Source organism: Hippopotamus amphibius, chromosome 2 (assembly GCF_030028045.1).
Source record: "Hippopotamus amphibius kiboko isolate mHipAmp2 chromosome 2, mHipAmp2.hap2, whole genome shotgun sequence".
Taxonomy (NCBI): Eukaryota; Metazoa; Chordata; class Mammalia; order Artiodactyla; family Hippopotamidae; genus Hippopotamus; species Hippopotamus amphibius.
This window is the reverse complement of record NC_080187.1, coordinates 7,725,803-7,752,673: the sequence shown is the minus strand read 5'-3', so window position 1 is coordinate 7,752,673 and position 26,871 is coordinate 7,725,803. Positions and strand designations below refer to the sequence as shown.

Genomic DNA, 26,871 nt, shown 5'->3' with positions numbered 1-26,871 from the left:
GAAGTGGCAAAGGTTTGGAAAAGCCAATGTGGGGAGGCGGAGAGGTCTGGGGATAAATTAAACAACTGCTGGGCAGTGGTGAGGGCTCAGCTGAGGGTGAAGGAAATGATTTGTGTATTTGATCTTTGCAGAGACTCATTCAGGTGGTCGGATTACAATAGGGATTGGGGATACATCTTTCATTCAGCAGAGAGAAAAGGAACAGTGCAAGGGAGTGGAGGGCTCCCTAACACCAAGGCATGAATGCCAGAACCATTAGACAGTAGGTAGGAAGGCAGAAGAATGAGTTCTGTTGGGAGAGGGGGGAGCTGGAACTTGAGATTTCAGGTGGACCAGTTCTGTGACCCTGGGGGCCCATGACTGAGGTGCAGGACGGTCATGGAAATGAGGCTGTCAAGGAACTAAGGCCAGGCTGGCCCTGAGGATGTTAAAGTCTCCCAGAATCCAGGGCGGCTCCGTGAGCCACGTGACAGCCCCCCATGATTGGCTGACAGTGAAGCAGAGTTGAGAAGATGGCGACGAAGCGAGAACTTCAGCGGAGTAGGTCTGTACACACAGCGGCGTACAGTGTGCGGGAGGGCAGCGAGGAGCCAGGGGAACGTGGACCCTTCCTTTCGCCTAGACAAAGACAGGCGTGGGGGAAGCCTGAGTGGTGTGCAGAAGTGGGCTCCATCTCTGCACCAACAGGGGAGGAGAGACAGGGCTGTATCTCCAGAAGCAGCGTGCAGCTCCGGACCCTAACACGTTTCGAGACCCCTCTCTGAGCCCAGTGGCCTAATACGAATCCGAGGGAGCGGGCTAGAATTTGGGTGCTCCTTTGAGTTGGGGGAACCGAGGAGGACTGAAGGCAGGGTAAAAATGGCTTAGCGGGGAGAGCTAGGTCTTGAAAGGCAGACAAGCCCGGGCCAGGCCCTTCAGTGGCGTCGCGCATCTCCATGGCGACGCGACGCGTGGCCCGGAAGGGGGCGGAGCTTCGGCGGGGCGGGGCATCTCTGTGACGTCAGGGGCTGGGCCTAAATGGCGAAACCCGAGAGGCTCCCGGGGGGGTTTGAACTGGCCAATGGGCGAGCTGCCGACCGGGTGTCGGAAAAGGAGGCGGAAGCGGGGAGGCGTCGCCGCCAGAGCTGGGCTGCATCCGCCGCGGCGTCTCCATGGCACGACCCTGGCCTCCGACTTCAACGACTTCATAAGGAGACGTTTCTGGGCGCAACCGTGTCGCTCCTGGTGAGAGGCCGCCGGCAGGCGGGACCCAGGGCGTTCCGGGGCGTCCCGCGGCCGCCGCCGGGTCCGGTGCCCACGGGCTGGGTGGCCCCCGCCGAGGTCGCCGAGTCCCGCTGACCCCCCGGGCCGCCCGCGCCTGCACCCTCCGGCGCGCTCGGCCCGCTCCCGTCAGAATCTGGCCCTCTGCCCCGCCCACCGGCGCGGGCCTTCTCCTCCTCCCGCTAACGGGCGGGCCTCTCCTCACCTGGCCCCCGGCAGGACTCCGCTCCCTCCTCTGCTGCCCTCCGGCAGGGCTTCGCCCTTCTCTCTATGGGCAGAAACTGGTCCCCTGCTGCTCGCTGGTGCGTGGTCGTCCCTTGTCTCCGCCGACGGAGACCGGCCCCGCGCCCTCTTGCCCGCCGGTGGGCGTCGCCCCTTCCGCCTCGCCCGCCCTGAGGGCCTCGGCCCCGGCTCCTCGTAGGCAGCGCTGTCCCCGGGGACCGCCTCCGGGCCGCCCGACCCCTCTGGGCGGGTTCACCGGTCCGGCGGGCCTCCGGGGGATCCCGCCCCGCTCCCTGCACAACCCGGCGTCGAACCCGCTCTAACTTGGATACTAAATCCCAGCGGCTGCTGCTTCGCCCGGGAGGATTTTCCCTCCGCCGTCGGGGCACCCACTTGCTGCCTAGCACCCCTTTCCACCTGCAGCCTCCGCTCCTTCCTCCTTCAAATACTGTGGGTCTTCTCGGGTATCTTTTCTGCCGGGAACGCCCCTTCTCCTAGGAGACAGTTGCCCTGGCCCCGCCCCGACTATCCCTCCAGATCCCTGTGCGGGTTCCGGCCCTTTGGGGCCCACTTGGGGCCTAGCAGTTCTCTCTCGCCCTCCCCACGCGCGAGCCAGCCTCTCAGGTTTTCCCCCTGGTGGCCACCCACCTTCCCTCCCGCGTGGGGCCCGGGGACGGTGGTCCTTTCCCTCGAAGTCCCGCCCTCTGTCCCTCCTTGGGGAGGGGAGCTCTCATCGCCCCGCCCACCGGGTCGCTCAGCCTCTCCTGTCTCCCCCCCACTTTGGCAGGACAGTTGCTGTGCGACTTGGACAGTAGAGGAGCGCCTCCCAAGTTTTCATCCAACTGCCACCCCCAAAGCGTCCACCCTCCTCCCCTCAGAGAGGACGTTTGATGCCGGGCCCCTGAGATTCTCATTGACAAGCCCCTCTGGGTCCCCCTGAGCAGAGCCTGCTGACCCAATTGCCCACCTTTGCGGCTTTGATGCCTAGCCATGTCTGCCTCATCCTCAGGCGGCTCCCCCAGGTACTGCCATTGTGGGGGGCGCCTCCGCCGTAGGGCAGGGAAAAGTGGGCGGGGCTCCCAGGCCAGGCTCCCCGGAGGATTCTCTTTTTAGCTTCCCTGTTCTGTGCACTGAAAATCTGGACCAAAACATTTACAAATCATTTTTAAGAGGAAGGAGGAAAATGCACACGCATAATCCCAGCTCTGCTTCCCTCTGGCCCTCCCTCCTCAGGTGCCCCAGTTCCTGGTAGGAAATAGGATCACCATCGTTGTCATTGGAGTGCTAGGCTCAGATCTTTTCCCAGAGGAGGCTAGGTGTAAATAAATACCAACCATGTAAGAGGTGGATGCGGCAGTTAGCCAGATATTGGTGGAATCCAGGTAGTTTGATGGAAAGCCTGCTGAGGGTGAGAGCTTTCCCAAAGCTATTGGCTTTAAGTGAACAGAAATGTTCTAAGTGAGGAGGAAAAAAAAAAAAATCCTTCTGCTCCGATTTGGTATTTCTTGGCTAAGTGATTAGTAGGACTCAGTTTTTTTTTCTTCCTTATCAAGGTCCAATATATACATACAGCAAAATGTATGCTGACGCGCTTAAGGATTTTTATGTCGCATTTTTATGTTGCATTATATTTTCCAAAATAATGGAGGGCGAGGGCAAGGTCATATTTGGGGGGCTGTCATCAGGCAGTGGGATGGATCAAATGTACTTTCCAAGTCCCTTCCCATCCTGGAATTCTTGGATAGACCTCTGCCAAAGTTTGGAGGTGAAACTTTGGCTTTATTTGCAAATTTGGTGACAGGGCCGTTTCTATAGAAGTGAGATGAATTACACGTGGTATTAAAAAAAATCCATAAAAGCAAAAATAACCCTGCCTCTGAAGTGCTTAAAGGGTGGCAAGGGGAATATTTGGGGAACTAGTCATTTCTCATCCTCTTAGTTGAATATTTGCCTGTTAATTTTATGAAACTGTGTCACAGAGACTTTGTTCCTGAGCCTACGGCTCTGTCTTTTTCTAGCAGTCATTCACAGAGCATCGTTCCAGGCGGTGTCCTGGGCACTTCACCCTCTGCCAGGCTAGGATGTTGGTGGTTGCCCACATGCTGCCTGCTTTTTGTCTCCTGACAGGCAGGATGACAGCTGGGCTTTTCAGTAAAAGGTCACAATACGTGTGATGCGATGGCAGGTTAAAAGCCCAGCCCTGCAAATGCCCATCACCCCCTGTTTCCATCACCCTGCCGGGCACACCATGAATGTTTGGTGCCCATGTAAGGGAGCCAAGTGACTCCAGACTGATTCTCCTAGGCATGAACTCGTTAAGCCACCATATGTAGTATATAACTTCGGGAGAACTAAGAAATAGAAGAGTACCAGTTTTCTGCTTATAATCTGGTTCTTGTGCCTGGGTACAGGTTTCCATCGTGTGGGAAGAACGGAGTAACGAGTCTCACGCAGAAAAAGGTCTTGAGGACACCTTGTGGCGCACCCAGTGTGACTGTGACGGTAGGTGGACTGTGCCTGCGGCCCCACCAAAAAAAAAAACTGCTTCTGTGGCCAGGTGCTCTGTTAGGTGCCTTCATGCCTAACCTGCTGATTGGTTGGATTTTGGTTTTGCCTGTGATAAGACGGCCGGGTGTGAGGAGGTTGTCTTAACCTAATATCCTTCCGGACAAATTTCAAAAATCTTAAAATAGATTTTCCAAAAAAGAAAAAAGAGAAGGAAAAAAGAAAAAAGTAAAAAAAAAAAAAGTTAAAAAAAAAAGAATGGGGATTGATGGGAGCTGGTGGTGGGCGAGGGGTATGTGTTCGGCCCTGCTTGTGTGGTCTTTAGAATCCGTACAACCTTCTCATCTCGGCATTTCCTCCAGCTTTCTGCCTTCGTCGTCTTTTACCTGCCTGCTGCTCGATGTATTTTGCATCCTAAGCGTTCTGTGTGTGTCCCGTGCTAATCTGCATGCCTTGTTCAGATTCCAGTGTAGGAGGACTCACCTGCTTTCCAGTTGTGCTGCGCTGAGTCTCAGGAGGAGCTGTGCATTCCAGCAGGCTTGGAAAGAGATGCAGCTCTGAGGACCCCGGGGCCTGGGTCTGGGCTCTTTCGAAGAACTTGCGGGTCTCTCAGACCCTTCTCTTGAGCACGTCCCCGGTGGTCTTCAGCTGGGATCTCTGCGGGAGCCTGCTGAATGGCACGCTCGCCTCGCTTCCTGCCAGCATGCCAGTCGTGCTGGCCGCTGTCCTGCTCGCTTGGTGGCTAGGCTTTCGGTGGCCCCCAGAGGCTGTGAGCTCTGTTTTTCATGCCCAGTTTATTCATCCACAGATCAACCTTTTTTGTGTTGTCCTCCCCCGCCTGCCAGAAGCGAACCATGAAGGACCGCTCTTCAACTCCCCCCTTACATGTTCACGTGGATGAGAACACCCCTGTCCACGTCCACATAAAAAAACTCCCGAAAGCGTCAGCGACCAACAGCCAGGTAGGAGCCGGCCAGCGGGGCGAGGCCAAGGCTGTGGAGCGGGGCGCCCCCCTCCCAGCCGAGCCTCCTCACGCTTCTTACTGCAGAGGTTTGAGAGACAAACACACTTGCTTTCAGAGGTCAGTTGCCTGGTTGGAAAGTAGGCAGAACAGTCACCCAGAATTGGCAGCAGTAGCCTTAGTGAGAAGAGGCTCCCCTGCGGAGTTGGAAGCGGATGCCACCAGAGTGACGCCACGGCCAGCTGTGTGGGGAAGTGACCCTGGGTTTGTCCCTCTCCACAGAAATCTCATAAGCGCGGAATGAAAGGGGACACCGTGAATGTGCGGCGGAGTGTCCGGGTGAAAACCAAGGTACCTTGGATGCCCCCTGGAAAATCATCCGCCCGGCATGTGGGATGCAAGTGGGAGGTAGGCTCATTCTTGTTCAGGCTTTTCTTCGCGGGCTGACCAGGTTCTAGCAGGCCTCGCGCTCTGTATGGTTCAGGGTTGGCAGTAGCTCTCAGAGACATCCCAGTAGGTCCTGCTCACTGAGCGCCTTGCTAAATCGTGAAAGTGTGGGAATCTTCTTGAGTCCTTCCAACACTGTGGTGGGGTAGGTCCCACTCTCCCAAGGTGCAGATGAGGAAACCAGGGCTCAGAGAGGTGAAGTCTCAGAGAGAGAATGACAGAGGTGGAGTTAGGACTCAGGGGTGTCTCATTCTGGAGGCGGCACTTGTAGCCTCTCTGATTTGTATGTGGGGAGCTACCTGTCTTGCCCCACGTAACTGTGCTAGTGTCTGAAGCAGAATTTAAAAATATATACCAAAACGTACATATCCAAGAAAGCATCTTCTCCTTTGCGGTCACCCCCATAAGAGACCATGCATGTAGTCCATAGATGTCATCAAAACCACTGAAACAATCTCCTGGGGAATAACTGCCTTCAGTGCTAGGTGCTGGGGCTCCAAGAGAACTGTCCTCTTTTTTAGCCACTCCGCAACACGTTTTGCTTGTCCATCTATCCATCTGTGCCGTAATTCATGCATTTCTTGCAACACTGCTGCACACGGGTTGCAGCTGCAAACTGGCAGCTGTGCCCTCCTTAAGCTTGTATTCTAGTCAATGGCAAGGAAGAAACTCATGGATGAGACGAGGCCTATGCCTGTTTCAGACAAATATCTCATTATTGGGACAAGTAAAGGGCTTGACACTACAATTGGTCCTCCATATCCGCGGCTTCCACATCTGTGGATTCAACCAACCACAGATTTAAAAAGGAAAAACATCCAGAAAGTTCCAAAAAAGCAAAACTTGAATTTGCTGTGTGCCAGCAACTATTTACATAGCATTTACATTGTATTAAGTATTATAAGTAATCCAGAGATAATTTAAAATATACAGGAGAATGTGCCTAGGTTATGTGCAAATATTACACCGTTTTATACAAGGGACTCGAGCATCCTTGGATTTTGATGTCTGTGAGGGTCCTGGTGGAGACCAAGGGATGACTATACCTTAAGATGATGATGCCTGATCTAATTTGAAAGATTCTTTTTTTGATGAGAGCTTATTACTTTTAAAATTAGAAATAATAGTAATTACTCTGAAGTTGAAAAGTTCACGCTCTTGACTCCCTGATTTACCATTTTATCCCTAAGAGACAAAGGGAGTTTGGTATTCTAGGGAATAAATGAAAAGTGTTCTGACATATCTCTCTATATAACGTGCAAGGAAGATTGGAATTAAAATGCTTTCTTAGATTTTTTTACCTCACTAATAATCAGTGAAATGTAAATTAGACACAACTGCATTTTAGAAAAAACAAGCTGTCATTTTTATTGAGTGGAAAAAAGTTGAAAAGATTATGAATATCCTCTGTTGACAAGCATATGGGAGGTATCAATGAATCTTTTTAGACAGTCTTGTTGTGTTGTTTTTGGCCACGCAGTGTGGCATGTGGGATCTTAATTCCTTTACCAGGGAATGAACCCTCGCCCCCTGCAGTGTAAGTGCGGAGTCCTAACTACTGGACCACCAGGGAGGTCCCTGGACAGTTTTGAGTGGATTGTGAAACTGATTCAGCTGTTGTGGAGGCAGTTTGACAGCATCCATCCAAACACGGATTCTGTAGTTGGACACTTGGGAACTGATGCTGAAAGTCACAAAAGAGTACAGGGATCTGTGTATCAGGATGTTTGCTAAAGCATTGTTTGCAATAGAGAACAATTAGAAGCAACCTAAATGTCTGTCAGGAGGGTATTGGTTAAATTCTGGTGTATGCATACGATGGAATGCCATGCAACCACTACAGGCTCCAGGTGGATATTTCTACATGATAACAAAGCCCCCGAGCAGCACAGCACGCAGTTTGGCCCTGTTTGTGCAGAAAAGGGCATGTGTGTGTCCATGTGTGTATGGATATTTTTGTATATGAAACCTTTTTTGGGAAGGAAATACAAGAAGTGGTCAGCAGTGATTGCCTTTGGGTGTGGGAGGCTTTAATGCTTTTCTTTTTATGGTTTGCTTGAATTTCTTTATAACAAACATTTTATCATTTAAAATGCCTTTTTTTTTAAATGAAGAAACTTAGTAGTTTTCAAAGTATATATCAAAGTCATGCCTCTATGGAAATGGACTTCCTGTTGACATGGGTGGTTAGGAGCTATGGTCCCCTCTGGAGAGCTCAGTGTCCCTTCTAGTCCCGGGGCCACAGAATCCTAGAAACAGAGGGGCCCAGAGATGTGACTTACCATCTCTCAAGCATAGTTGTCTTTCATGCTGTCCTCTTGGTCCAGCACCTTTCCACTTTTCAGTGGCCTTTCATGTTCCCGAGAGGTCCCAGCCTGCCCTTTGCATTATAGACAAGAGAGAAAAGACCGTAGAAGAAGTTTGTGGTGGAGCTGGACATGGACCTCAGAAGCTGCTATATGCATTTGTGGGGATTTGTGTTTGATTTGTAAAACCCCTCCTGATACATAAGATAAGATCTTTGGGAGAAAGCAGGTCTGGGTTTTTCTCTATCCTATTATTAAGTAAATCATCTATTTTTGTGACAGAAAGTTGAGAATACAGAGAAACAGACAATCATCTGTGACTCTACTACTATAATCTGGCTATTAAGTTTTAAAAACTTTTTGTTGGAAAGTGCAGGATAGTACACACCTCAGAAGTGTGTCGATGAGTCTTTACAAAGACCCAGCTTAAGAAACAACATCACCAGCTTCCCCAGAAGCTCCTCTCTGGTCCTGTTCTTGTCACTACCACCCCCGAGGCTAACCGCTCTCCTGAAACTATTAATATTTTGGTACATTTATTATCGCTTTTTCCTACGCGGAGGTTTTTTTTTAAATTGTGATCATACTGTCTATATATTTTCCTATTGTCCTCCTTATATGTATTAAAATAACTTTTTTTCTTATAAAAGCAATGCACAATCATTGCTGAAAAATTAGAAAATCTAAATCAGCACAAGGAAGAAAGTAAAAAACACCTGTAATTCCACCACCCCGAGAAGACCCATGTAACCTCCAGGTGCAAGCCTTCCGGATCTTTTCATGTGAATAGACTCAGTCTTTTGATTTTTGTAACAATGGGACTATATTTTACTTATCAATGTAATGTTCTTTTTTCCACATGTTTTAACTGTATTTATATCGCACATTATTTTTTTATGGCATTATTCCACTGTGTACTGTTAAGTATTTAACCAATACTATCTGGTTGAACGTTTATCTGTATCCTAGCCTTGAATTTAAATATTGATTGACATTCTTGGAAAGGCTTCATAAATCCCTCCAAAGAGAACTGCTGGGACAAAGGGCACATACGTTTTTTAAATTGCGCCCGATGAGTTCTACTTGTTTGATGTAACCGTTACAGCCTTACACATCACTCCCTTTTATTCCTGATAGCCATCATCTCTCCTTGCAAATTGGCACAGAAGTTTAGCCACCTCAGCTTAAGAGAAGCAAAAACTGTGCAAGTAATGAGAAAGAGCAATTACTTAATGCACCGGAATAAGTGTATAGAATGAGAGAGTCAAGTTCAGTATATAAAAACCCATGGAAACACTGGCCCCTGGATTAGAATATCTTTCTGAAGTCTTAAAGGTCTTCTAACTTTGCATGAACTTTTCTGATGGGCACATGCATTTAAAAAATATTTTTTGTGCTGATGTATTTAAGTAAATATTTTCCAGAAATACCATTTTAACCCTAAATTATTCAGTACGCGTTTCTAATAACGTTTTTTCCATAACCAAAATAACAGTGATTAGTCCTGAAAACTTCATTTCTTAATCATATAACATCTGGTCAATATTCACATTTCTCCCCTGTCCTCAAAATACCTAGTATAGAAGACATGTGTGTCTTTGCAGCCATCCACTATCATGTATTCCTATTCATTTAGAAGACTTTTGACGTATTTCATGTCTACCCTAGGTGTATGAAAATATCTACTGCCCCCAACTTTTGCCAACTTTGGGAGTTACAGTTTTTGCCAATTTGTTATATCCTTCATTTTAAACTTGACACTGTAACACAGGCTTTTTATTTCTATGTTAGAAGAGCTTCAGAAACATCACTTAAACAAGGGTAGGTAATGAGGTCATGTTCCACCAAGAAGGTGGGTGTATCCTTCCCCTGGGGTCCCCCTGGTTGCCCTTTAGCAGCTTTAGCTCTTTCTGCCCAGTGGACAGCCGGGGATGGTGGGACCAATGGTTGTCATTCTGCCTTATGGGTTCCTGTGTCTCTCCCTCCTCTACGTCAGAATCCACCTCACTGTCTGGAGGTCACACCACCATCTTCAGAAAAGCTGGTCTCAGTGATGCGGTTAAGTGACCTCTCTACAGAAGATGACGACTCGGGTCATTGTAAAATGAACCGTTATGATAAGAAGATCGACAGTCTAATGAACGCGGTTGGTTGTCTCAAGTCTGAGGTGAGGGAGGTAGGGGGCTGACATGGCTAGTGTCTTGAGGATGCTCAGGACTGCCAGGTGGGTTCCTGGTGGACACCTCCTTCCAATGGCCTTTGCAGGCCTCCCAGGGTTTCAGATGCCACTGGGCAGGTAGCCAAGGCAACCTGGGGTCCCTTTCCATCATGCACTTAGCGCGAGCCTGGCCCTGACCATGCCTGCTGCTCTATATGGATGGCCTGGTTTGATTTTACAACAGTGAAACGAAGCCGGTGGTATCATTGTCCCTGTTTCGGAGGTGAAGTGACTGGGAGGGACATCGAGGCCTCTGTTTTGCATTTTATACAAAAGTTAAAAGAAAAGAAAAACAGAAAGCAATGCCCTAAAGAGGCAGGGGAAGTTTGTCCTCAATTGGTGGGCGGTGTCGTTGGGTGGGATGTGCAGTCGAATTGGAAACAACCTGGAAGTCCAAGTCCCCCAGCTAAGAAGTTGGCAGAGCTGCCATGGAGTCTAACTCGTGGCTGCTAACAGGGCCTGTGTCTTTAGTCCTCCCCTGTGCCTGGGGCCCAGGGCCCTCCTGGAGAACCTGGGTCTGGTGGCTGCCTGGCAACAGGCCCACCTTTCTCCACAGCCTGAGGGGCAGGGGCCTTTTTGTGACATCTCTCCTCCTGTGGTGTGCCTGCTGAATGACCATTTGTTTCTTGGCTCTGTCCCCAGCCAGAAGGTCACTCAGGCTCCCTGCACTCCGTTTCCTCAGTGACGAGGAGATGAGAGGAATAGTGTCTGCTGCAAGTCTTTGTGATGATTGACTAGCTTGCGCCCAAAGGACCTCAGTACCATAGAGCACTCAAGCAGAGGTGCCCTTTGCTTGGTCCAAAGCAACGGGCCTCAAGATGTGCCTCCCCTCAGTGGCCCCTGCCTGCCTGCTCCTACACAGGTCAAGATGCAGAAGGGAGAGCGCCAGATGGCCAAAAGATTCCTGGAGGAACGGAAGGAGGAGCTGGAGGAGGTGGCCCAAGAGCTGGCTGAGACCGAGCACGAGAACACGGTGCTACGGCACAACATCGAGCGCATCAAGGAGGAGAAGGACTTTACCATGTAAGGCGGCTCTGCTCTGGGCACCTTCCCTCCCGCAGGGCTGCCCGAGCACCAGCCTAGCCCAGGTTACAGCCTAGCCCTGTTACGGTGTTCAACAAAGTCACTACCACACTCGTGATTCCCAGTCAGGGAAGAGGACCCCACAGAGTGCAGTCGGGGAGGGCATCAGGGAGGCCTTTCTGGAAAAAATGGGCATCCTGCAGGATGGCTAGAAGCTAGGCAGGTGGGTGCAGGGGAAGAAAACACACCAGGTACTGGGAACATCTCGAGGGAAGGCCCCAAGGTGGGAGGAGTTTGTGACTGAGACATGAAAAGCGGGCCGGGGCGAGGGGAGAAGGTGGGCCGAGGACAAGGGAGGCCGTGGAGGTTGGCAGGAGCCGGCTCTGAGTGGTCTTTTTGAGGCATCTGCACCGATGGCGGTTGGGAGCCACAGAACTGTTTTTGAAGCAGGGAGTGGTGTGACCAGACGTGGCTCCAGTGGGGAGAGGAGAGGGGAGGGCTCAGAAGCGGATCTCAGAATGGTGTTTAGGTGGCCGTGGCAGTGGCTGGGGGCCAAGGTGACACTGGTTTTGGTCTGAGAGACTAGTAGGTGGCATAATGTCGCCTGGTGTGGAGGCCCTGCTCTGGTGACCAGGTGTCCTTTCAGAAGGCCACTCAGGCCGGAAGGGCCATTCCCGCCCCCTCCCCCACGGTTCCCTGACCAGGAGGTGAGCCTCACAGGGCATTGTGAGGTGAGCCTCGGAGCTCTGGGCGGGCAGGGGCCTGGGAGGGCTCACAGAGCCCTATTCTTTCTGGCCCCAGGCTTCAGAAGAAACACCTCCAGCAGGAGAAGGAGTGCCTCATGTCCAAGCTGGTGGAGGCTGAAATGGATGGGGCCGCCGCCGCCAAACAAGTCATGGCCCTGAAGGACACCATCGGGAAGCTGAAGACGGTGGGTGGCTGGGCCCAGAGAGGGGGCAGCTGCAGACCATGGCGGGGTCTTTACGCAGTCATCATGCTGACTTTATGACATCTTCAGGTCAGGGCAGGGCACACTTAACTCCTCAGCCCCCACTCCTCTTCTCACTTCTGGGGCCTGACCCTTGAGGATGACTTTTGGTAGCCAGGGCCTCTGAGATGTCATCATGGGTCTACTGGGATCACAGTGAATCAAGGCATGTGTCTGATTCCTGCAAGTCTCAGCCACCAAGTGTTGTCGTCCAGGAAGCGCACCTCCTCCAGGAAGCCCGCCCTGACTGCACTGGCCTGCATTGAGCTCTCCAGTCCTTTTCCCCACCTGGTGCCCTCAGCAGGCTCAGCACCTGCCTATCTTTCCAGGTCTACCTCTTCCAGGAAACCTGCCTTTGCCCAGCTCTTCTTGCCCAGGCTGCCTGGCACCAGTACCTCTTAAGTTTCCCATGGGGACTCCCTGTGCCACCTCTTCCCTTCTCCCCCTGTGCCTGGCAAGACTGCCTGCTATCTTGCAGGAGAAACAAATGACCTGCACGGACATCAACACCCTAACGAGGCAGAAGGAACTTCTCCTGCAGAAGCTGAGCACATTTGAGGAGACCAACCGCACCCTCCGAGAACTGCTAAGGGAACAGCACTGCAAAGAGGTGAGATGTGGTGCTGGCCCTACCCGGGTGCTCACGCGGAGCTCTCTGACACTGCAGGCTCCTGCCTGTAAAAAGAAAATATTCCTGTTGCCTGCCTGACCTGAGGGGGCGTAGAAAAGTTTGCTGAAATCATTCACATAAAATGCTGGGCATCTGGTAGACAGTGCTGTCTTTGTTGTTGAAGTGGGCCCGGTGGTACAGGAAGGACCTTGAAAGTCAGGAGAAGGGCAGCAGGGCATGAGGGAGTGCTTTAGCCCATCCGAGGGGTCATGTGGCAAAGCAGGGAGAAGACTAGATCTGAGTTTTGGTGAAGTAGGAGGCTTAATGGCTGGCGGACACATTGTATGGTATCACTTTTGTTTTTTGTTTTTTTTCACTTTGTTTTCTTAACAGATGGTCTCTGAAATGTATTTTATGTTGCAAATGATTCTGAAAAGACTGACAGTATAAACAGCTCTCTTCCTGTTTGGTTCAAACTGAAGGGATACCAAGACTCTCAAAATGCCTGTGCTGGGAATTCCCTGGCTGTCCAGTGGTTAGGACCTGGTGCCTTCACTGCTGTGGGCCCAGGTTCGATCCCTGCTTGGGGAACTAAGATCCTGCAAGCCACACGGCACAGCACGGCGCAGCCACACACACACAAAAGAAAGAAAGCACGTGTTGATATTTTTCTTAGTTTAACTTTTTTTTTTAAACAGTGTCAACTTCCTTTGTTTTTATTCTTTAAATTGATATTTAAAATAAGTAATAGTGTACCCACTATCCAGCTTTCCAAACAAAACCTTGTCCACATGGTTAAATCCCTCTTGGTGTCTCCTTTGGCAATAACCTCATCTCCCTCTCATCAGAGGGAACCTTTATCTAGAATCTGATAGTTTTTCGCTTATGTACGTATCCCTAAGCAACATATAGTATTGTTTAGCGTGTTTTCAAACTTTACATAAATGGTATTGTTCCACATGTATTCTTCTGAGTTTGCTTTTTTCAGTCAATATTTTTATGGGATCCATCCTTTTTTTTTTTTTTTTTTTAATTTATTTATTTTATTTTTTTATTGGCTACATTGGGTCTTCGTTGCTACACACGGGCTTTCTCTAGTTGCTGAGAGCAGGGGCTACGCTTCATTGTGGTGTGCGGGTTCCTTGTTGTAGTGGCTTCTTCTTGTTGTGGAGCACAGGCTCTAGGCACGTGGTCGACACATGCGCTCAATAGTTGTGGCTCACAGGCTGTAGAGCATAGCCTCAATAGTTGTGGCGCACGGGTTTAGTTGTCTGTGAAATGGGGGTGGTGGGAGTGCCTGGCTCCTTAGAGTGGGCGATTTGGTGCGATGGTGTGTTAGTTTGTGCAGAGTCTCCCAGAAGCACAGAGGGCATGGCCTATCAGGCTGTAAGAATAGCTTCTGGCTCTGGGTCCCTGGCCTAGGCTTTCTGGGCCTCCTCTTGTTTCTGGAGAAACCACAATGCTGTCTTCTTGCAGTTCCTAGGTCCCCAGGAAGCTTTGGGACCAGGGAGCCCTTTTCTCTTGGCCTGTGAAGGTGACCTGTGGGACTGAAAGGGAAAGGGGCGGTGAGCCTTCTTTTAGGGACACTGCTCAGGTGACTGGGGAGAATAGAGACGGTTCAGAGACAGCCCAGTGCGAAAGTGGGCAAGGGTGTGAGCAGGCAGTCCGGGAAAGGGAAAATTTAAATGGCTAATAAGCACGTGAGTAATTAGGGAAATGCAAATTAAAACAGCAGGATTTATGCTGGCAAGACTGGCAACAGGCAGAGGCCAGCTCCTGCCCTGTGCTCTCATATCCTGCTAGTGGCCCTGTGAGTCAGTGCAGGCATTTTGCAGGGCATTACAGCTGCCACAAATCACAAACTTTCCAGCCCAGCCATTCTTTCTCTTTGCATTATTCCTGGAGAGACACTTAGTACCTGCCCAACATATCCATTGCTGCAGTGTTTACAGTTGCAAAACCTGGGAACCACCTTATTGCTCAAAGGTTATGGGGAGAGGTTAAAAAATGCCACAGTGTATTAGAGACAGAAAGCAGGTTGGGGGTCAGGGAATTCCTTGGTGGTCCAGTGGTTAGGACTTGGCGCTTTCACTGCCGGGGCCCAATCCCTGGTCGGCTATCCCCAGCCAAAAAAAAAAGAAAAAGAAAAAAAAGCAGATTAGGGTTTGCTGGGAGTGGGGGAGGAAATGGAGACTGACCGACCACTTGACAAGTGTAGGTTTCCTTTTAGAGTGATGAAAAGATTCTGGAACTAGATAGCAGTGGTGGTTACACAATATTGTAAATGTACCATGTGCCACTGAATTTTACACTTAAAAATGGTGGCAAACCATTTTTTATATTTTTGTTATATTTTACCACAATTTTTAAAAAATCATAATGTAATATAACAAAAACCATTGAATTGTACATTTAAAAAAATTATTTTATTTTTGGCTACGTTGGGTCTTTGTTGCTGCACACAGGCTTTCTCTAGTTGTGGAGAGCTGGGGCTACTCTTTGTTGCAGTGCATGGGCTTCTCATTATTGTGGCTTCTCTCATTGAGGAGCATGGGCCCTAGGCAAGCAGGCTTCAGTAGTTGTGGCACACAGGCTCAGTAGTTGTGGCTCATGGGCTTAGTTGCTCTGTGGCATGTGGGATCTTCCTGGACCAGGGATCAAACCCATGTCCCCTGCATTGGCAGGTGGATTCTTAACCACTGCACCACCTGGGAAGTCCAAATTGTACATTTTAAATGGGTGACTTGTATCTGATTTATATGTCAATAAAGCTGTTTTTAAAAAATCCAGTTGTAGGGACTTCCTTGGTGGTCCAGTGGTTAAGACTTCGCCTTCCAATGCAGGGGGTGTGAGTTCGATCCCTGGTCGGGCAGCTAAGATCCCACATACCTCAAGGCGAAAATAACCCAAAACATAAACCAGAAGCAATATTGTAACAAATTCAATAAAGACTTTAAAAATGGTCCACATCAAAAAATAAAAAATTGTAAAAAAAAAAAAAAAATCCAGTTGTAGCACAAAAATACAGTATGATATAATTTTGGTAAAATTACACGTTAATCCTTTCCCATCCGTTACCCCCCAAAAGATACTTGTCTAGGTGTAGTTATGTGTAAATGCATAGAGAAAGGATGGGCAGGACAGTCACCAAACCCATAACAGTAGGGCTAGGTGTGGAGGTGGGGATGAGGGGGACTTTAGCTTTATCAGTGTTCATTAAATGTTTTATAAATGAGAATATAATTTGCTACTTCTATCATTAGAAATATAATTTTTGGAAAAGGAACAGGATCTAGAGGATGTAGACATCCCAGTTTATTACTTAATGAGTTGGCTTTTCCTGCCTTCCCTTGAAGGATTCTGAAAGGCTGATGGAGCAACAAGGAGCACTGTTGAAACGGCTGGCGGAGGCAGACTCCGAGAAAGCGGTAACACACGGCCCCCCTGCCTGCTCCAGGGGTATAGACGACGGCGTAGCGGTGCCTGAGTGGCAGCTGTAGGGCTAGAGCCCCGCTCCGACTTTTCTCTGGGTCTTAGTTTCATGATCTGTAAAATCATGAAACAGATATGCCCATCCCTTCTGCTCCACCGGGCTTGTCTAGTTGATCACTTGAGAGCTTGAACCACCAAGCTGGACAGATCCATGGTGATGGATTTGTAAATCATCAGAGTCAGTCACCTGAATTTTCTTGTTTGTATTATGGTGCAGACTTGTTGATGCAACAATTCCAATTCTCCCCAGGCAGCATGTTCCGAAGTCTGTTCCATGGGACCCTGAGTTCCTCAAGGTGTTAATGGTGCAAGAAAAAAAGGGGGTGGGGGGTGGGGTTGATCCACCGCCAAATAAATTTGGGAAACTGCTGCCCAGCCTGAATGACAAGCTAACAAGCTGCTTGACTACCAGACCTTTTGGAGCCTTTGATGTGTTAATGCCTGTTGTGAGTCTGGAAGGGAAAGAAAGGAATAGAGAGCACGGTTCACAAGGTTTGGCCCTTGGCCGGCCCTCGGTGCCTGGTGGAACATAGCTGTAGGAGATTGAGCGGCTGTGGCGATAATGCCAAACCTGCATTCCCAGCTCGAGAGCCTTGTCAGATTATGATACAACAGTAAATTGAAATATTAAGGTGCTTTTTCAAAATATATAGAAGATTTAATCACATTATGGTAAATGTGGTTATAGAGTAAAATGTATACATGACTTTTTAATGTGTTAACAGTGGTTATCTATGGGTGGGGGACTATGGGGCTTCCTTAGTGTTTTGTGTGTGTGTTTTCAGTGTTTCCCACAGTTAACATTATTTTAAATTGTTGTGAAAAATTGTGATACAGATGTTACGTGCTTCCTGCTAGGGTCTCTGTGACATGGGGCGATGTATTTGGGACTTGAGCCCGGTGGCCAGGCACTCATAGAAGTGTTTGTCCTCCCTGGGCTGGGCCTCTTCGTCCTACCCCGGGAGCTCATGACAGTGTGTGTTCTCTCCAGCGCCTGCTATTACTGCTGCAAGACAAAGACAAGGAGCTGGAAGAGCTCCTCCAGGAGATACAATGTGAGAAGGTACTGTCCCCCACAGTTGCTTCTCCGTGTGCTCCTCCAGTAGAGCTTAGTGGGTAGAGTGCGCTCTGGAATTAGAGAGCTGTGTTCAAATCCAGGCTCTACCACTTTCTCTGTCTCTCCAAAGGCTCAAGCAAAGACAGCATCTGAGCTTTCAAAATCCATGGAGACCATGCGTGGGCATTTGCAGGCACAGCTTCGGTGCAAAGAGGCAGAGAACAGTCGCCTGTGCATGCAGATCAAGGTACCTGCTGGCCCCACAGGAGGGGGCCGGGCCTTCCAATCCAAGGGCAGCGGCCTGGCCAAGGCGCTCGTGCTCAGGAAGGCTTTGCTGCAGAGGTTTATGGAGCCGCTGCGGCCAAAGCCCTCTGAGCCAGTGGCAAGAGCAGTGGACCCTGGGGGTCTTGGGTGCCCTTCCCAGCAGCGACCAGTTGGGTGCCGGGCCCCTGAACCAATCACGTAATCCCTTAGGCCTTCAGTTCTCCTAACTACCCATGGGGTGGGGGGTGGGCTCAAACAGCTGCTTGCATCTTTGAGCCAGGGACCTTCTGAGGTCACAGCTCTGCTGAGTGACTGAAGCGCATCTCTCACCACCATGCTGGGAGTTCAAGGAAGGATTCCAGAAGAGTTCTATCTTAACATTAAGACCCAGTGGGTTCAGTAATGGGAGAGGTGCTGTGGGGAGCGGGGAAGGGCCTCATCTCTGCTCTGCACTGCGGGAGCCCTAAGCCCCCACACAGTTGACGTGATTTCTCTCTCCCTCATTCCTTCTTTTTGCCGGTCTCCTCTTTCCCCTCTGCTCTCTTCCTCGCCCTTTCCTGCCTTCCTTGTCTCTCTCCTCCGTCTCTCGCTCACCCTCGTCTCTCTCCCTGCACCTGCCCCCGGGCCGTCTTCTTCCAGAACCTGGAGCGCAGCGGAAACCAGCACAAGGCGGAAGTGGAGGCCATCATGGAGCAGCTGAAGGAACTGAAGCAGAAGGGAGAGAGAGACAAGGAGTCCCTGAAGAGGGCCATCCGAGCCCAGAAGGAACGAGCCGAGAAGAGCGAGGAGTACGCTGAGCAGCTGCACGTGCAGCTTGCTGACAAGGTGGCCGGCCTCCCCGAGGAGGGCTGGCCGCTGGTGAAGGGAGGTGGCTGGGCTGATGGGTGGTTTGGGCGGGTGGAGGTGGAAAGCTGAAGAGAGGTGGCCGGGCGGGCGAACGGAGAGAAAGATGGCAATGGAAAGGGTGAGTGAGCCAGGAGGACGGATGGCTGGGTGGAGGGAGAGGCGGTGGGGGAGTAAATGGGTAAGCGGGTGATGACGGGGCGCGCAGCTGGCTGGAGACCTGCGGAGGGTTTGTGGGACGTTTTCGCCACATCCATGTTGTGGGTGGGAATGACGGTTAAGGAAGGATTTGCAGTCAGGGTGCATGTGAGGCTGGAAATTGGAAAGCAACAGCTGGGCTCCCGCTTCACTCTCAGTGCTTCTAGAAAGGAATCGCAGGAGTGAGGTTGAAGTAATCAGGGTGAGGGGTGACCCGGGGTGACCCCCAGCTGGATTGGCTTCAGCGCTGGTACCAGGCTGACGGGCCCTGCTGTCCCACGTTCCCAGGATCTTTATGTCGCTGAAGCTTTATCCACTCTGGAATCATGGAGGAGCCGCTACAACCAAGTTGTGAAGGACAAGGGGGACCTCGAGCTGGAAATTATTGTCTTGAACGAGTACGTCTGTGTTAGGAGAGGGCAGTGGGCCGATGGGAGGAGGGGGTGGGCGGTGCCGGTGCACAGCGCCAGGCAACCCGCGGCAGCTCCCGTCGCTCACACGGCTGCCTTCTGGTCTCCTGTGGTCAGGGGCTGCATTGGACTGAGCCGTGGGCAGCCCTGAGGTGGGCTTCTGGTTGGACCCTGGGTCCTGGCTCCAGCCCCCGCCCCAGGGTGCTACCCCCGGCAGGTACTATGCAGGGGCCTTCTCTGCTCACACCTGGGCCTGAGCTGGGCCCCAGTCTGCACAGCATGGGCAGTGGGCACGGGCACGCTGGTATCCTCATTTCTGTTCTTGGGGGAGGGGGCAGCTGGTAATGCCTCTGTCTTCTCTCAGTTGTTTTGTCCACCAGTCAGTAGGTCAGAGGTATGGCCTGGGAGTAGGGGGCAAAAGTGGCCTCAAGTTGAAAGTCACTGAACTCAAACCTTTCTTGCCACTAGTGAACTGTCGACAGTGACCATTCTCAGAGTCAGCTATAGTCATGTGTTCATTCATTTAAAGCTATTTATTGAGCATCTGCTATATATCAGGCTATGTGTTGGCCTTCAGGGTTACAGCAGTCAAAAAGCACATGCATTCCCTGCCCTGTAGAGTTAATCCTGTACTCTAGTAGAGGAGACAGGGCTACAGAGATCTGGACTCCCCGGGCTAAGGGGTCGCAGGGGAGCTAACTTAGTTTCCTGGTCAGGAAAGTCTTGCCTGTGGAATGTCTTGTGCTGTATTCAACTCAGTTTGGCAGACATATCCTGGCAACCTGCTATATGCTGGGCCCTGTGCCAGGTATTACCCTCAGGGGGTTCTCCATCTAGTGGGAGGAAATGGATAATTAAGGTAGAAGGATATATAGTACAAATGCAAGGAACCTGGGGAGACATGCCCTGAGGAGGGATATCTGAACTGGGTTTTTAAAGTTGAGTAGGAGTTCACCAGTGAACCAATGCAGTGTGTTTGCTTGGGTCTAGTCAGTAGTCACGAAACACTTGCTGAGTGGTGAACTGTAATTTATCAATACTGAGAGTATATCCTGTGTAAAGGTTCTGTGGTCAGTCTGCAGTCAAGAGCCCCAGTGCTCCCCTGAGGCCTCAGTCTCTGTTCTTGGATCATAGCTGAGGGCCTGAGGGTAGGGGAAGGGAGCCTGTGCCTTGCTACTGCTCATGGCACCTGCCCTTGCCTGGGGAGACAGAACAGCAGTGTGTTATGTGTCTGAGGGAGACGGATACCTGGGAGTATCCTTGACCACTGAGCCTGGGAGTTCTGTCCTAACTTCAATTCCTGAGGGGTTAAGAGATCCAGGGGGTGCTGTGGGGAGCTGGGAAGGGACTGCATCTCTGGTCCTGGTCTTCAGGGAGTGTCTCAGCTGCATGGGAGGATCAGAACAGAGGAGGCTTCTTGGAGGGGATGGTATGGGAGACAAATCTTAAAGGCTGTTATATGAAGTGGGATACCTGGGAATGCCACTGACGGCAGGGGCAGGGCAGCTGCTCCTCGGAGTAGAGACTGGGGAGCCGGCAGGGTGCCAAGAGGAGGGACATGGGTGACCTGGGTAGGAACACTTGGCCCCACTCCACACAAAGACCTGGGCTGCTCACAGCCTGTGGAATTGATTGTGTCTGCTTTCACTTTGTGACCTTCCAGCCGGGTGACAGATCTCGTAAACCAACAACAAACCTTGGAGGAGAAGATGCGGGAAGACCGGGACAGCCTAGTGGAAAGACTACACCGGCAGACTGCCGAGTATTCCGCATTCAAGCTAGAGAACGAGAGGTTGAAGGTCGGTAGTGAGAGCTGGGACTGAGACGGTCGGGTGGAGAGCAGCAGCTGGGCACTGCTTGTTGGGCCCCAGAGATGACCACCAGGGCCTTCAGAGGGTGTGGAGGCAGCAGCATGATAAGAGGGCTTGCTCTGGAGTCGGAAAGACCCGGATTCAAGTCCTGACTCTGCCTCTTAGAGCTGGAGGACCTGAATGGGACGTCTCCTCCTCTGTTGCTGCAATTTCCTTAGTGGGAGGAAACGAGGTCCTTGTGATAAGGTGGTGATGCATGTGAAGTGCTTAACGTGACACTTAGCCCATGCACGTGAGATGGATCTGACTTTGACGTTAACATTGACTCTCCTGGGGCCCTGCTGGGCACCTTCACATGCATTAATTCTCACTTTAACCTCCCATTAATGTGATTATTATCTCTATGGAATAAGGAAACTGAAGCTTAGAGAGAGTTTGTTTCTTGCCCAGATTTTGCCCTTGGAAGTGTTGGGGTTGGGATTTGAACTTCAGTCTGACTCTGGGGCTCTAACCACTAGCTCTTAACCACTCACGCTATACCCTCCCAGCATGCCGGGGGCGAGGGGCACCCAAAAAGAGGTTGATGTTGCAGAACCAGCTTTGATCTTGATTTTTTATTTTATTTTATTTTATTTTATTTATTTATTGGCTGTGTTGAGTCTTCGTTGCTGCACACGGGCTTTCTCTAGTTGATGGGAGCAGGGGCTACTCTTCATTGTGGTGCGCGGGCTCCTCATTGTAGTGGCTTCTCTTGTTGTGGAGCACGGGCCCTAGGTGCGTGGGCTTCAGTAGTTGCGGCACATGGGCTCAATAGTTGTGGCTCATGGGCTCTAGAGCACAGGCTCAATAGTTGTGGTGGATGGGCTTAGTTGCTCCATGGCATGTGGAATCTTCCCAGAGCAGGGCTCAAACCTGTGTCCCCTGCATTGGCAGGCGGATTCTTAACCACTGTGCCACCTAGGAAGTCCTTGGTTTTTAATTGATCTGGGCAATAACATCTAGATTTATTTATTTATTTATTTATTTATTTATTTATTTTACTGATTTTTATTTGTTAAGATTGACTTTAAGGAAGTATAATACAGAAAGGTACACAAAATGAACACACTTTGTCCATCAGCCACCCTGATCGAACCTTAAAGCCAGCACCCAGGTGACCTCGTGCTAGTTGCAAACTCCCCCTGCCAAGGGCACGGTTATCCTGACTTCTGTCACCACAGATTAGTTTGCCTGGTTTTGAACTTCGTGCCTGGTCTTTATGGCTTTTACTCAGCATTACGTTTGTGGAAGTTACCATGTCACGTGTGGCAGTTCATCCTTCGCAGTGCTGTGCAGTGCGCCATTGCGTGAATACACCACGATGTGTTTATCCATTCTACTCTCGGTGGACATTTGAGTTGTAGAACATCTTTGTACCTCTTTTGGTGCACATATTTGGTGTATTTTTACAGTTTCTATACCTTGAAGTAGAAATGCCAGGTCATCAGGTGGTCTACAAATTCAGCTTTGGTAGATGTTGCCAAACAATAAAGCAGTTGTGCAGGTTTCCACTCCCATCAGGGATTTGGGAGAGGTTTGCTCCATGCCTCCTCAACAACACTTGGTATTGTCCGTCTTTTTCATTTTAGCCACTCTGGTGGGAGTGTAGTATCACCTCCTTGGCATAGCGCAGCTGTTGGACACATGACAGACACCCCCCACGTCTAATGATTAGCTGGGGTATTGGTGGCAGTATGGTATGTCTTTGAGGTGAAATACAGTGTGGCTGTTCTAAATGATTGTAGAATTGTATTTTCCTAGATGTTATAATTGCAAAGGTAAATATGCTCATAGTGAAAGTCAAAAACATCACAGAAACATGATATAGAAGCGAAGGTCTCTGTTACCCGTAGATGTGTATTTTTCCAGCTTTTTCCCCCCGATATTATCATACACATTCAAACACATGCACATCCATTCATCCAGCCATTATTCTGTAGTTTGTTTTTCTCATTCAACCATATTTCATGGATATCTTTTTAGATCTTTTTTTTTTTTTTTTGCTTTATCTCTCTTTTAAATGACTGCTTATCCTTTTATCTAGATACCATGATTTATTTTGTCCCATCTGCTAGGGTGAGCATTTAGGTTGTAGGAGAACATTTATTGATGAAAGAAGTAGTTCCTAACATACTCGTGAATTGAAAAAGTTCTTTGCAAAGCAGTAAGTATATTATAATCCCATCCTTATTGGAAAAAATAAAATATCTACACAGTTATCAATATATAGCCATATACCAAGGCATCATGATTCTTCTTTTTGGTTTCATGATTCTCCATTTTCTTTAATGATAATGTATTGCTTTTTTTTTTTTTTTTTTTCTTTTCCTTTTGGCCAAGCCACAAGGCTTGCTGGATCTTAGTTCCCCAACCAGGGATTGGACCCAGGCCCCTGGCAGTGAGAGCAGCGAGTCCTAGCCACTGGACTGCCAGGGAATTCCCAATAATGTATTGCTTTTGTAATAAGAACAAAAAAACACAGGCGTCTCTTATTTGCATCTATATTCACTTCAGTTGGTCATATCAGGAACTGCCCTGGTGCCTGTCTGAGGAAAACTGCCAGCGTGGGTTTGTGTAGGTGGGGCTTCCCTTTGCTGGCCCCTCGGAGTAGGAGCTGGGGTTGGGATGGCGACCTGCCCCGGAACCTTCCTGCTGGTTACCTACGAGCCACCCCTTCTAGGCTAGCTTCGCCCCGATGGAGGAGAAACTCAACCAGGCGCACATCGAGGTTCAGCAGCTGAAGGCATCAGTTAAGAACTACGAGGGAATGATTGACAACTATAAGAGTCAGGTAGGCCTCTCAGGTGCCCTGGCCCTGCCAGGCCTGGAGGGAGGTTCACCACAAGGCCTCTCCCAGGAAGGTGTTTCTCTCCAAAGCTTGGCGCTGCCCAAGAGGGCCCGATGCTTTGTTGGCCCCCAGGTAATGAAGACCAGACTGGAGGCTGATGAAGTGGCTGCCCAGCTGGAGCGCTGTGACAAAGAGAACAAGATCCTGAAAGATGAGATGAACAAAGAGATTGAAGCGGTATAGCTCCCCTTCCTCGCCTTCCTTCCCTACCCAGGCCCATGTCTGTCCCTCTTGTTTGTCGTTGGCCCTCTGCCATGTGGACCACAGAGATAAATAAGGTTTCTTAGTGCTGGGCCAGTCCCCTCTACCGTGCATGTGCTCTCTCCCTCGTCTCGTCTCGTCTCTCTCTCTTGCTTCCTTGTTATTCCTTTCTCATCCTGGTTTCCTTCTTTCTTCATTTTCCTTAAAAAAAATTTTCCCGTGCTTGGAACATCCAAGTGGATTCAAATCCACAGATCTGCCAGGCCTTAGGTGTGCCTGTTTAAATCTGTGTGGTGTCTTTATTTTGTGCCAACCAAAAAAATGAGCCTCCTGTCCCCTTCCCCAAAGAGCCTTATTCTTCTAGAGATGGCTTGGCTCTCTAGAAGCAAAGGGATCGTCTTAAGTGTAACCTTGGAGGCGGTCTGAATCCAGGCTCAGCCATTAGCTTGTTGCATAACCTTGGCCAAGTCACTGCCCCTCTCTAGTCCTCAGGCCCCTTATTAATACAAGGATGGACTGAGACCACATAGGTCATAGCCTTCCCTCTGACCTAGAGCATCATGATTGCCTTCCTAGGGGCCGAGGTTAGAGTAGACTTGAATCCTGGCTCTACCTGTTTCTAGCTGAGTGACCTTGGGAAATAGTACTTTGACCCTAAGCATCCTTATATGGGAACAACAGCACCTACTTTATCGGTTGTTGTATGAGATCAGTGATTAATGCGTGGGTCCTGGAGTTGGCTACATGGTTGCCATTCTTCTTAAATGACTGAAGGAGCGGGAGGCTCAAGTGGCCAGTCAGGGCCAAGTGCGTCCCACCAGAGAACAGCTAGACACCCTCAATGGCCTGCAGGGAGGCTGCACTTCTGCCCATGGATCTTTCAGGATCCTTTCTGGGCACTGAGGGTGCCCCTGCCCTACGTCAAAGGACTCTGCCTTGGCCTCCTGAGCAACGAGGCCCTTCCCAACGGCAGGCTCTTCTCTCCCACTCCAGGCACGGAGGCAGTTCCAGTCCCAGCTGGCTGACCTGCAGCAGCTGCCCGATATTCTCAAGATCACAGAGGCTAAGCTGGCAGAGTGCCAAGACCAGCTGCAGGGCTATGAGAGGAAGAACATTGACCTCACAGCCATCATATCAGACCTGCGCAGCCGGGTAAGGGACTGGCAGAAAGGGTCCCACGAACTGGCCCGAGCAGGGGCCCGCTTACCGAGATGAGCTGCACGCCCCCCAAGGGAGAACCACTTCCTTTTTCTTGGCTGCCGCTTTCTGAAAGGAGTGAGCTATCATCAATGCTGTGAAATAAAAGTCTGGTGTGCCAAATGCCTTGTGTTTGCACAAAGTGATTGTAGTTATAGGAGCTGCCACTCGATCGGAGCTGCCGGGCCCTCCTGCTCTCGCCCCTCCCTGAGTGCTCCAAGTCACTGGCCTCTGCCCTTCATGCTCTGCTGCTGTCCTCAGCCACATGCCACCAGCAGACACCAAGCCGTAGGTTTTCTTTTTTCCCATCTTTCCCTTGCTTTAGCTGCCTTTCCCCAGTCTTAGCAGACCCCTTGCCTGAGCCTCTGTCCTGAAAGAGGACTTCCTTTCTCCCAGAAGCAGTCTGCCTCTCGGTTACTGGAACCAAGCCTACAGTGTCTAAGAAATGCTATGCCTCTCATCTGCACTGTGACCTTGGGCAAGACCCTTCTCCTCTCTTAACCTGCTTCCTTGTAGTACCAGTGAAAGTAGCTACCATTTTTTGAGCATATGCTCTGTGCTCTGGCATTCTCTCATTTAATTCTCCCAGGAATTTTGTAAGGGGCCTTATTTTCCCCATTTTATAGAAAGCAGCCCAGGGCATAGAGGGGAGAAGTCATTGCCTGAGGTCACAGATCTGATACTTGTCAACAGGGATTGGAAGCCAGCCAGCTATGTCTGGTTCCTAAGCCCCTGTTCTCAGTACTCTTAAATTACCGGCCTTCTCTTGAACTTGAGTGTTCTCAGGGCCTTTCAGGCCTGATGTCTGAGGCTTCTGCAGAAAGCAGACTTCTGGGTAACTTCTCAAACTTGCCCAGCTGAAGGACGCAATAGATTTCCTACAGCCTTGCCTACATTTGTCCCCAGTTAAGGAGGATGAAATCAGCGGTCCCAACGACATCCTTGATAAAACTCTGTGGCGTGGCGTGCGGGCCAGTTAGGCCTGCCATCTGCTTCTGCCTTCTCATGTCCACCAGGATCCCACTGAGTGGCCTCTCCTGATCAAGAAAGTGTCATCGTGGCTCTTCAGGATGGAAGCTGGCTTCTCTCGGCGTGGGAAAGCCTTCAGTCTCGGGGGTCGGGCCTAACCTGTCCCCGCTCTTCCCTCTCCTCCAGGTTGTGTGTTGAGACTCGGATGCCTGCCAAGAGCAGCGTGCCTCTCTCCTGGGTGTGGATGACAGGTCTCAGGGAGAAGGGAGGGCTGCACCGGCAAGTTCTTTCGTAAACCAGTCTGTGTTCCTGTCATTTTAGATCGAACATCAGGGGGACAAGCTGGAGATGGCGAGAGAGAAACATCAGGCTTCCCAGAAGGAAAATAAACAGCTGAGTCTGAAGGTGGATGAACTGGAGAGGTTAGAGGCACTTGGTCCCATCTCTGTCCTCTTCCTAGGACCTGAGACTTTCAGCCACTTAGCTGCTTTGGGCTTAGTGTGCGGAAGTGTTTGAGGGACTCAAGGCCCTGGAAGGTACTAGGCAGACCTCAGAGGAAAAGCTGCTTCCATTGCAGTGGTAAGCATTGTGGGAGAGAGGAAGGTGGTCTCCAGCCAGGGAGGATGCTCCGTAACAGCGTGATCAAGATCAGACCACCCATAGGCACTGCCTATCAGAAAGGCATGCTTCGTCCAAGCAAACCGGTGGGGCCAGGATGCTGCAGTGGGGAGCACGGCCCCCATTCTGCCCTTTGTTTCTGATCATCCTTCCCAAGTCCTTTCTGATCTGTTCTTCTCTGTTACTTACGGACTGTTGGAGGCATTCAGGTAAAGAGTACATGTTTTGGAATCAGAAGCTCAGGCCTTTGGTCCCAGCTTGGCCACTTAACCTGCATTGTCATCTTGAGCAAATCATTTCAGCCTTTTGGACCTCTGTTTACTCATCTTGAGAAAGGGACCAAGGTAGGGATAAAAATCCAGCTCGTGGGGTTATTGTGAGTCC

At 50.3% G+C, this 26,871-nt stretch overlaps 1 protein-coding gene across 6 annotated transcripts in view; it reads left to right on the top strand.

Moving 5' to 3' along the window:
• Window positions 1-1,060: 1,060 nt before the first annotated feature.
• The window catches only part of ODF2 (outer dense fiber of sperm tails 2), a 30,489-nt gene continuing 4,678 nt past the window's right edge, over window positions 1,061-26,871 (top strand). Inside the window, exons 1-19 of one of the 6 annotated variants that reach the window (XM_057722518.1) lie at window positions 1,127-1,224; window positions 2,270-2,504; window positions 3,894-3,984; window positions 4,833-4,949; window positions 5,231-5,299; window positions 9,698-9,868; window positions 10,782-10,942; window positions 11,744-11,873; window positions 12,409-12,540; window positions 15,897-15,968; window positions 17,024-17,095; window positions 17,220-17,336; window positions 17,993-18,178; window positions 18,683-18,792; window positions 20,468-20,603; window positions 23,335-23,445; window positions 23,575-23,679; window positions 24,697-24,855; window positions 26,191-26,291. In XM_057722518.1, the coding sequence (XP_057578501.1) occupies window positions 2,473-2,504; window positions 3,894-3,984; window positions 4,833-4,949; window positions 5,231-5,299; window positions 9,698-9,868; window positions 10,782-10,942; window positions 11,744-11,873; window positions 12,409-12,540; window positions 15,897-15,968; window positions 17,024-17,095; window positions 17,220-17,336; window positions 17,993-18,178; window positions 18,683-18,792; window positions 20,468-20,603; window positions 23,335-23,445; window positions 23,575-23,679; window positions 24,697-24,855; window positions 26,191-26,291 (2,072 nt within the window). In that variant the 5' untranslated portion in view covers window positions 1,127-1,224; window positions 2,270-2,472. Of the gene's footprint in view, window positions 1,225-2,269; window positions 2,505-3,893; window positions 3,985-4,795; window positions 4,950-5,230; window positions 5,357-9,697; window positions 9,869-10,781; window positions 10,943-11,743; window positions 11,874-12,408; window positions 12,541-15,896; window positions 15,969-17,023; window positions 17,096-17,219; window positions 17,337-17,992; window positions 18,179-18,682; window positions 18,793-20,467; window positions 20,604-23,334; window positions 23,446-23,574; window positions 23,680-24,696; window positions 24,856-26,190; window positions 26,292-26,871 lie in introns of those variants that run through there. The other 5 variants (XM_057722516.1, XM_057722515.1, XM_057722514.1 and 2 more) reach the window with 5 other exon arrangements.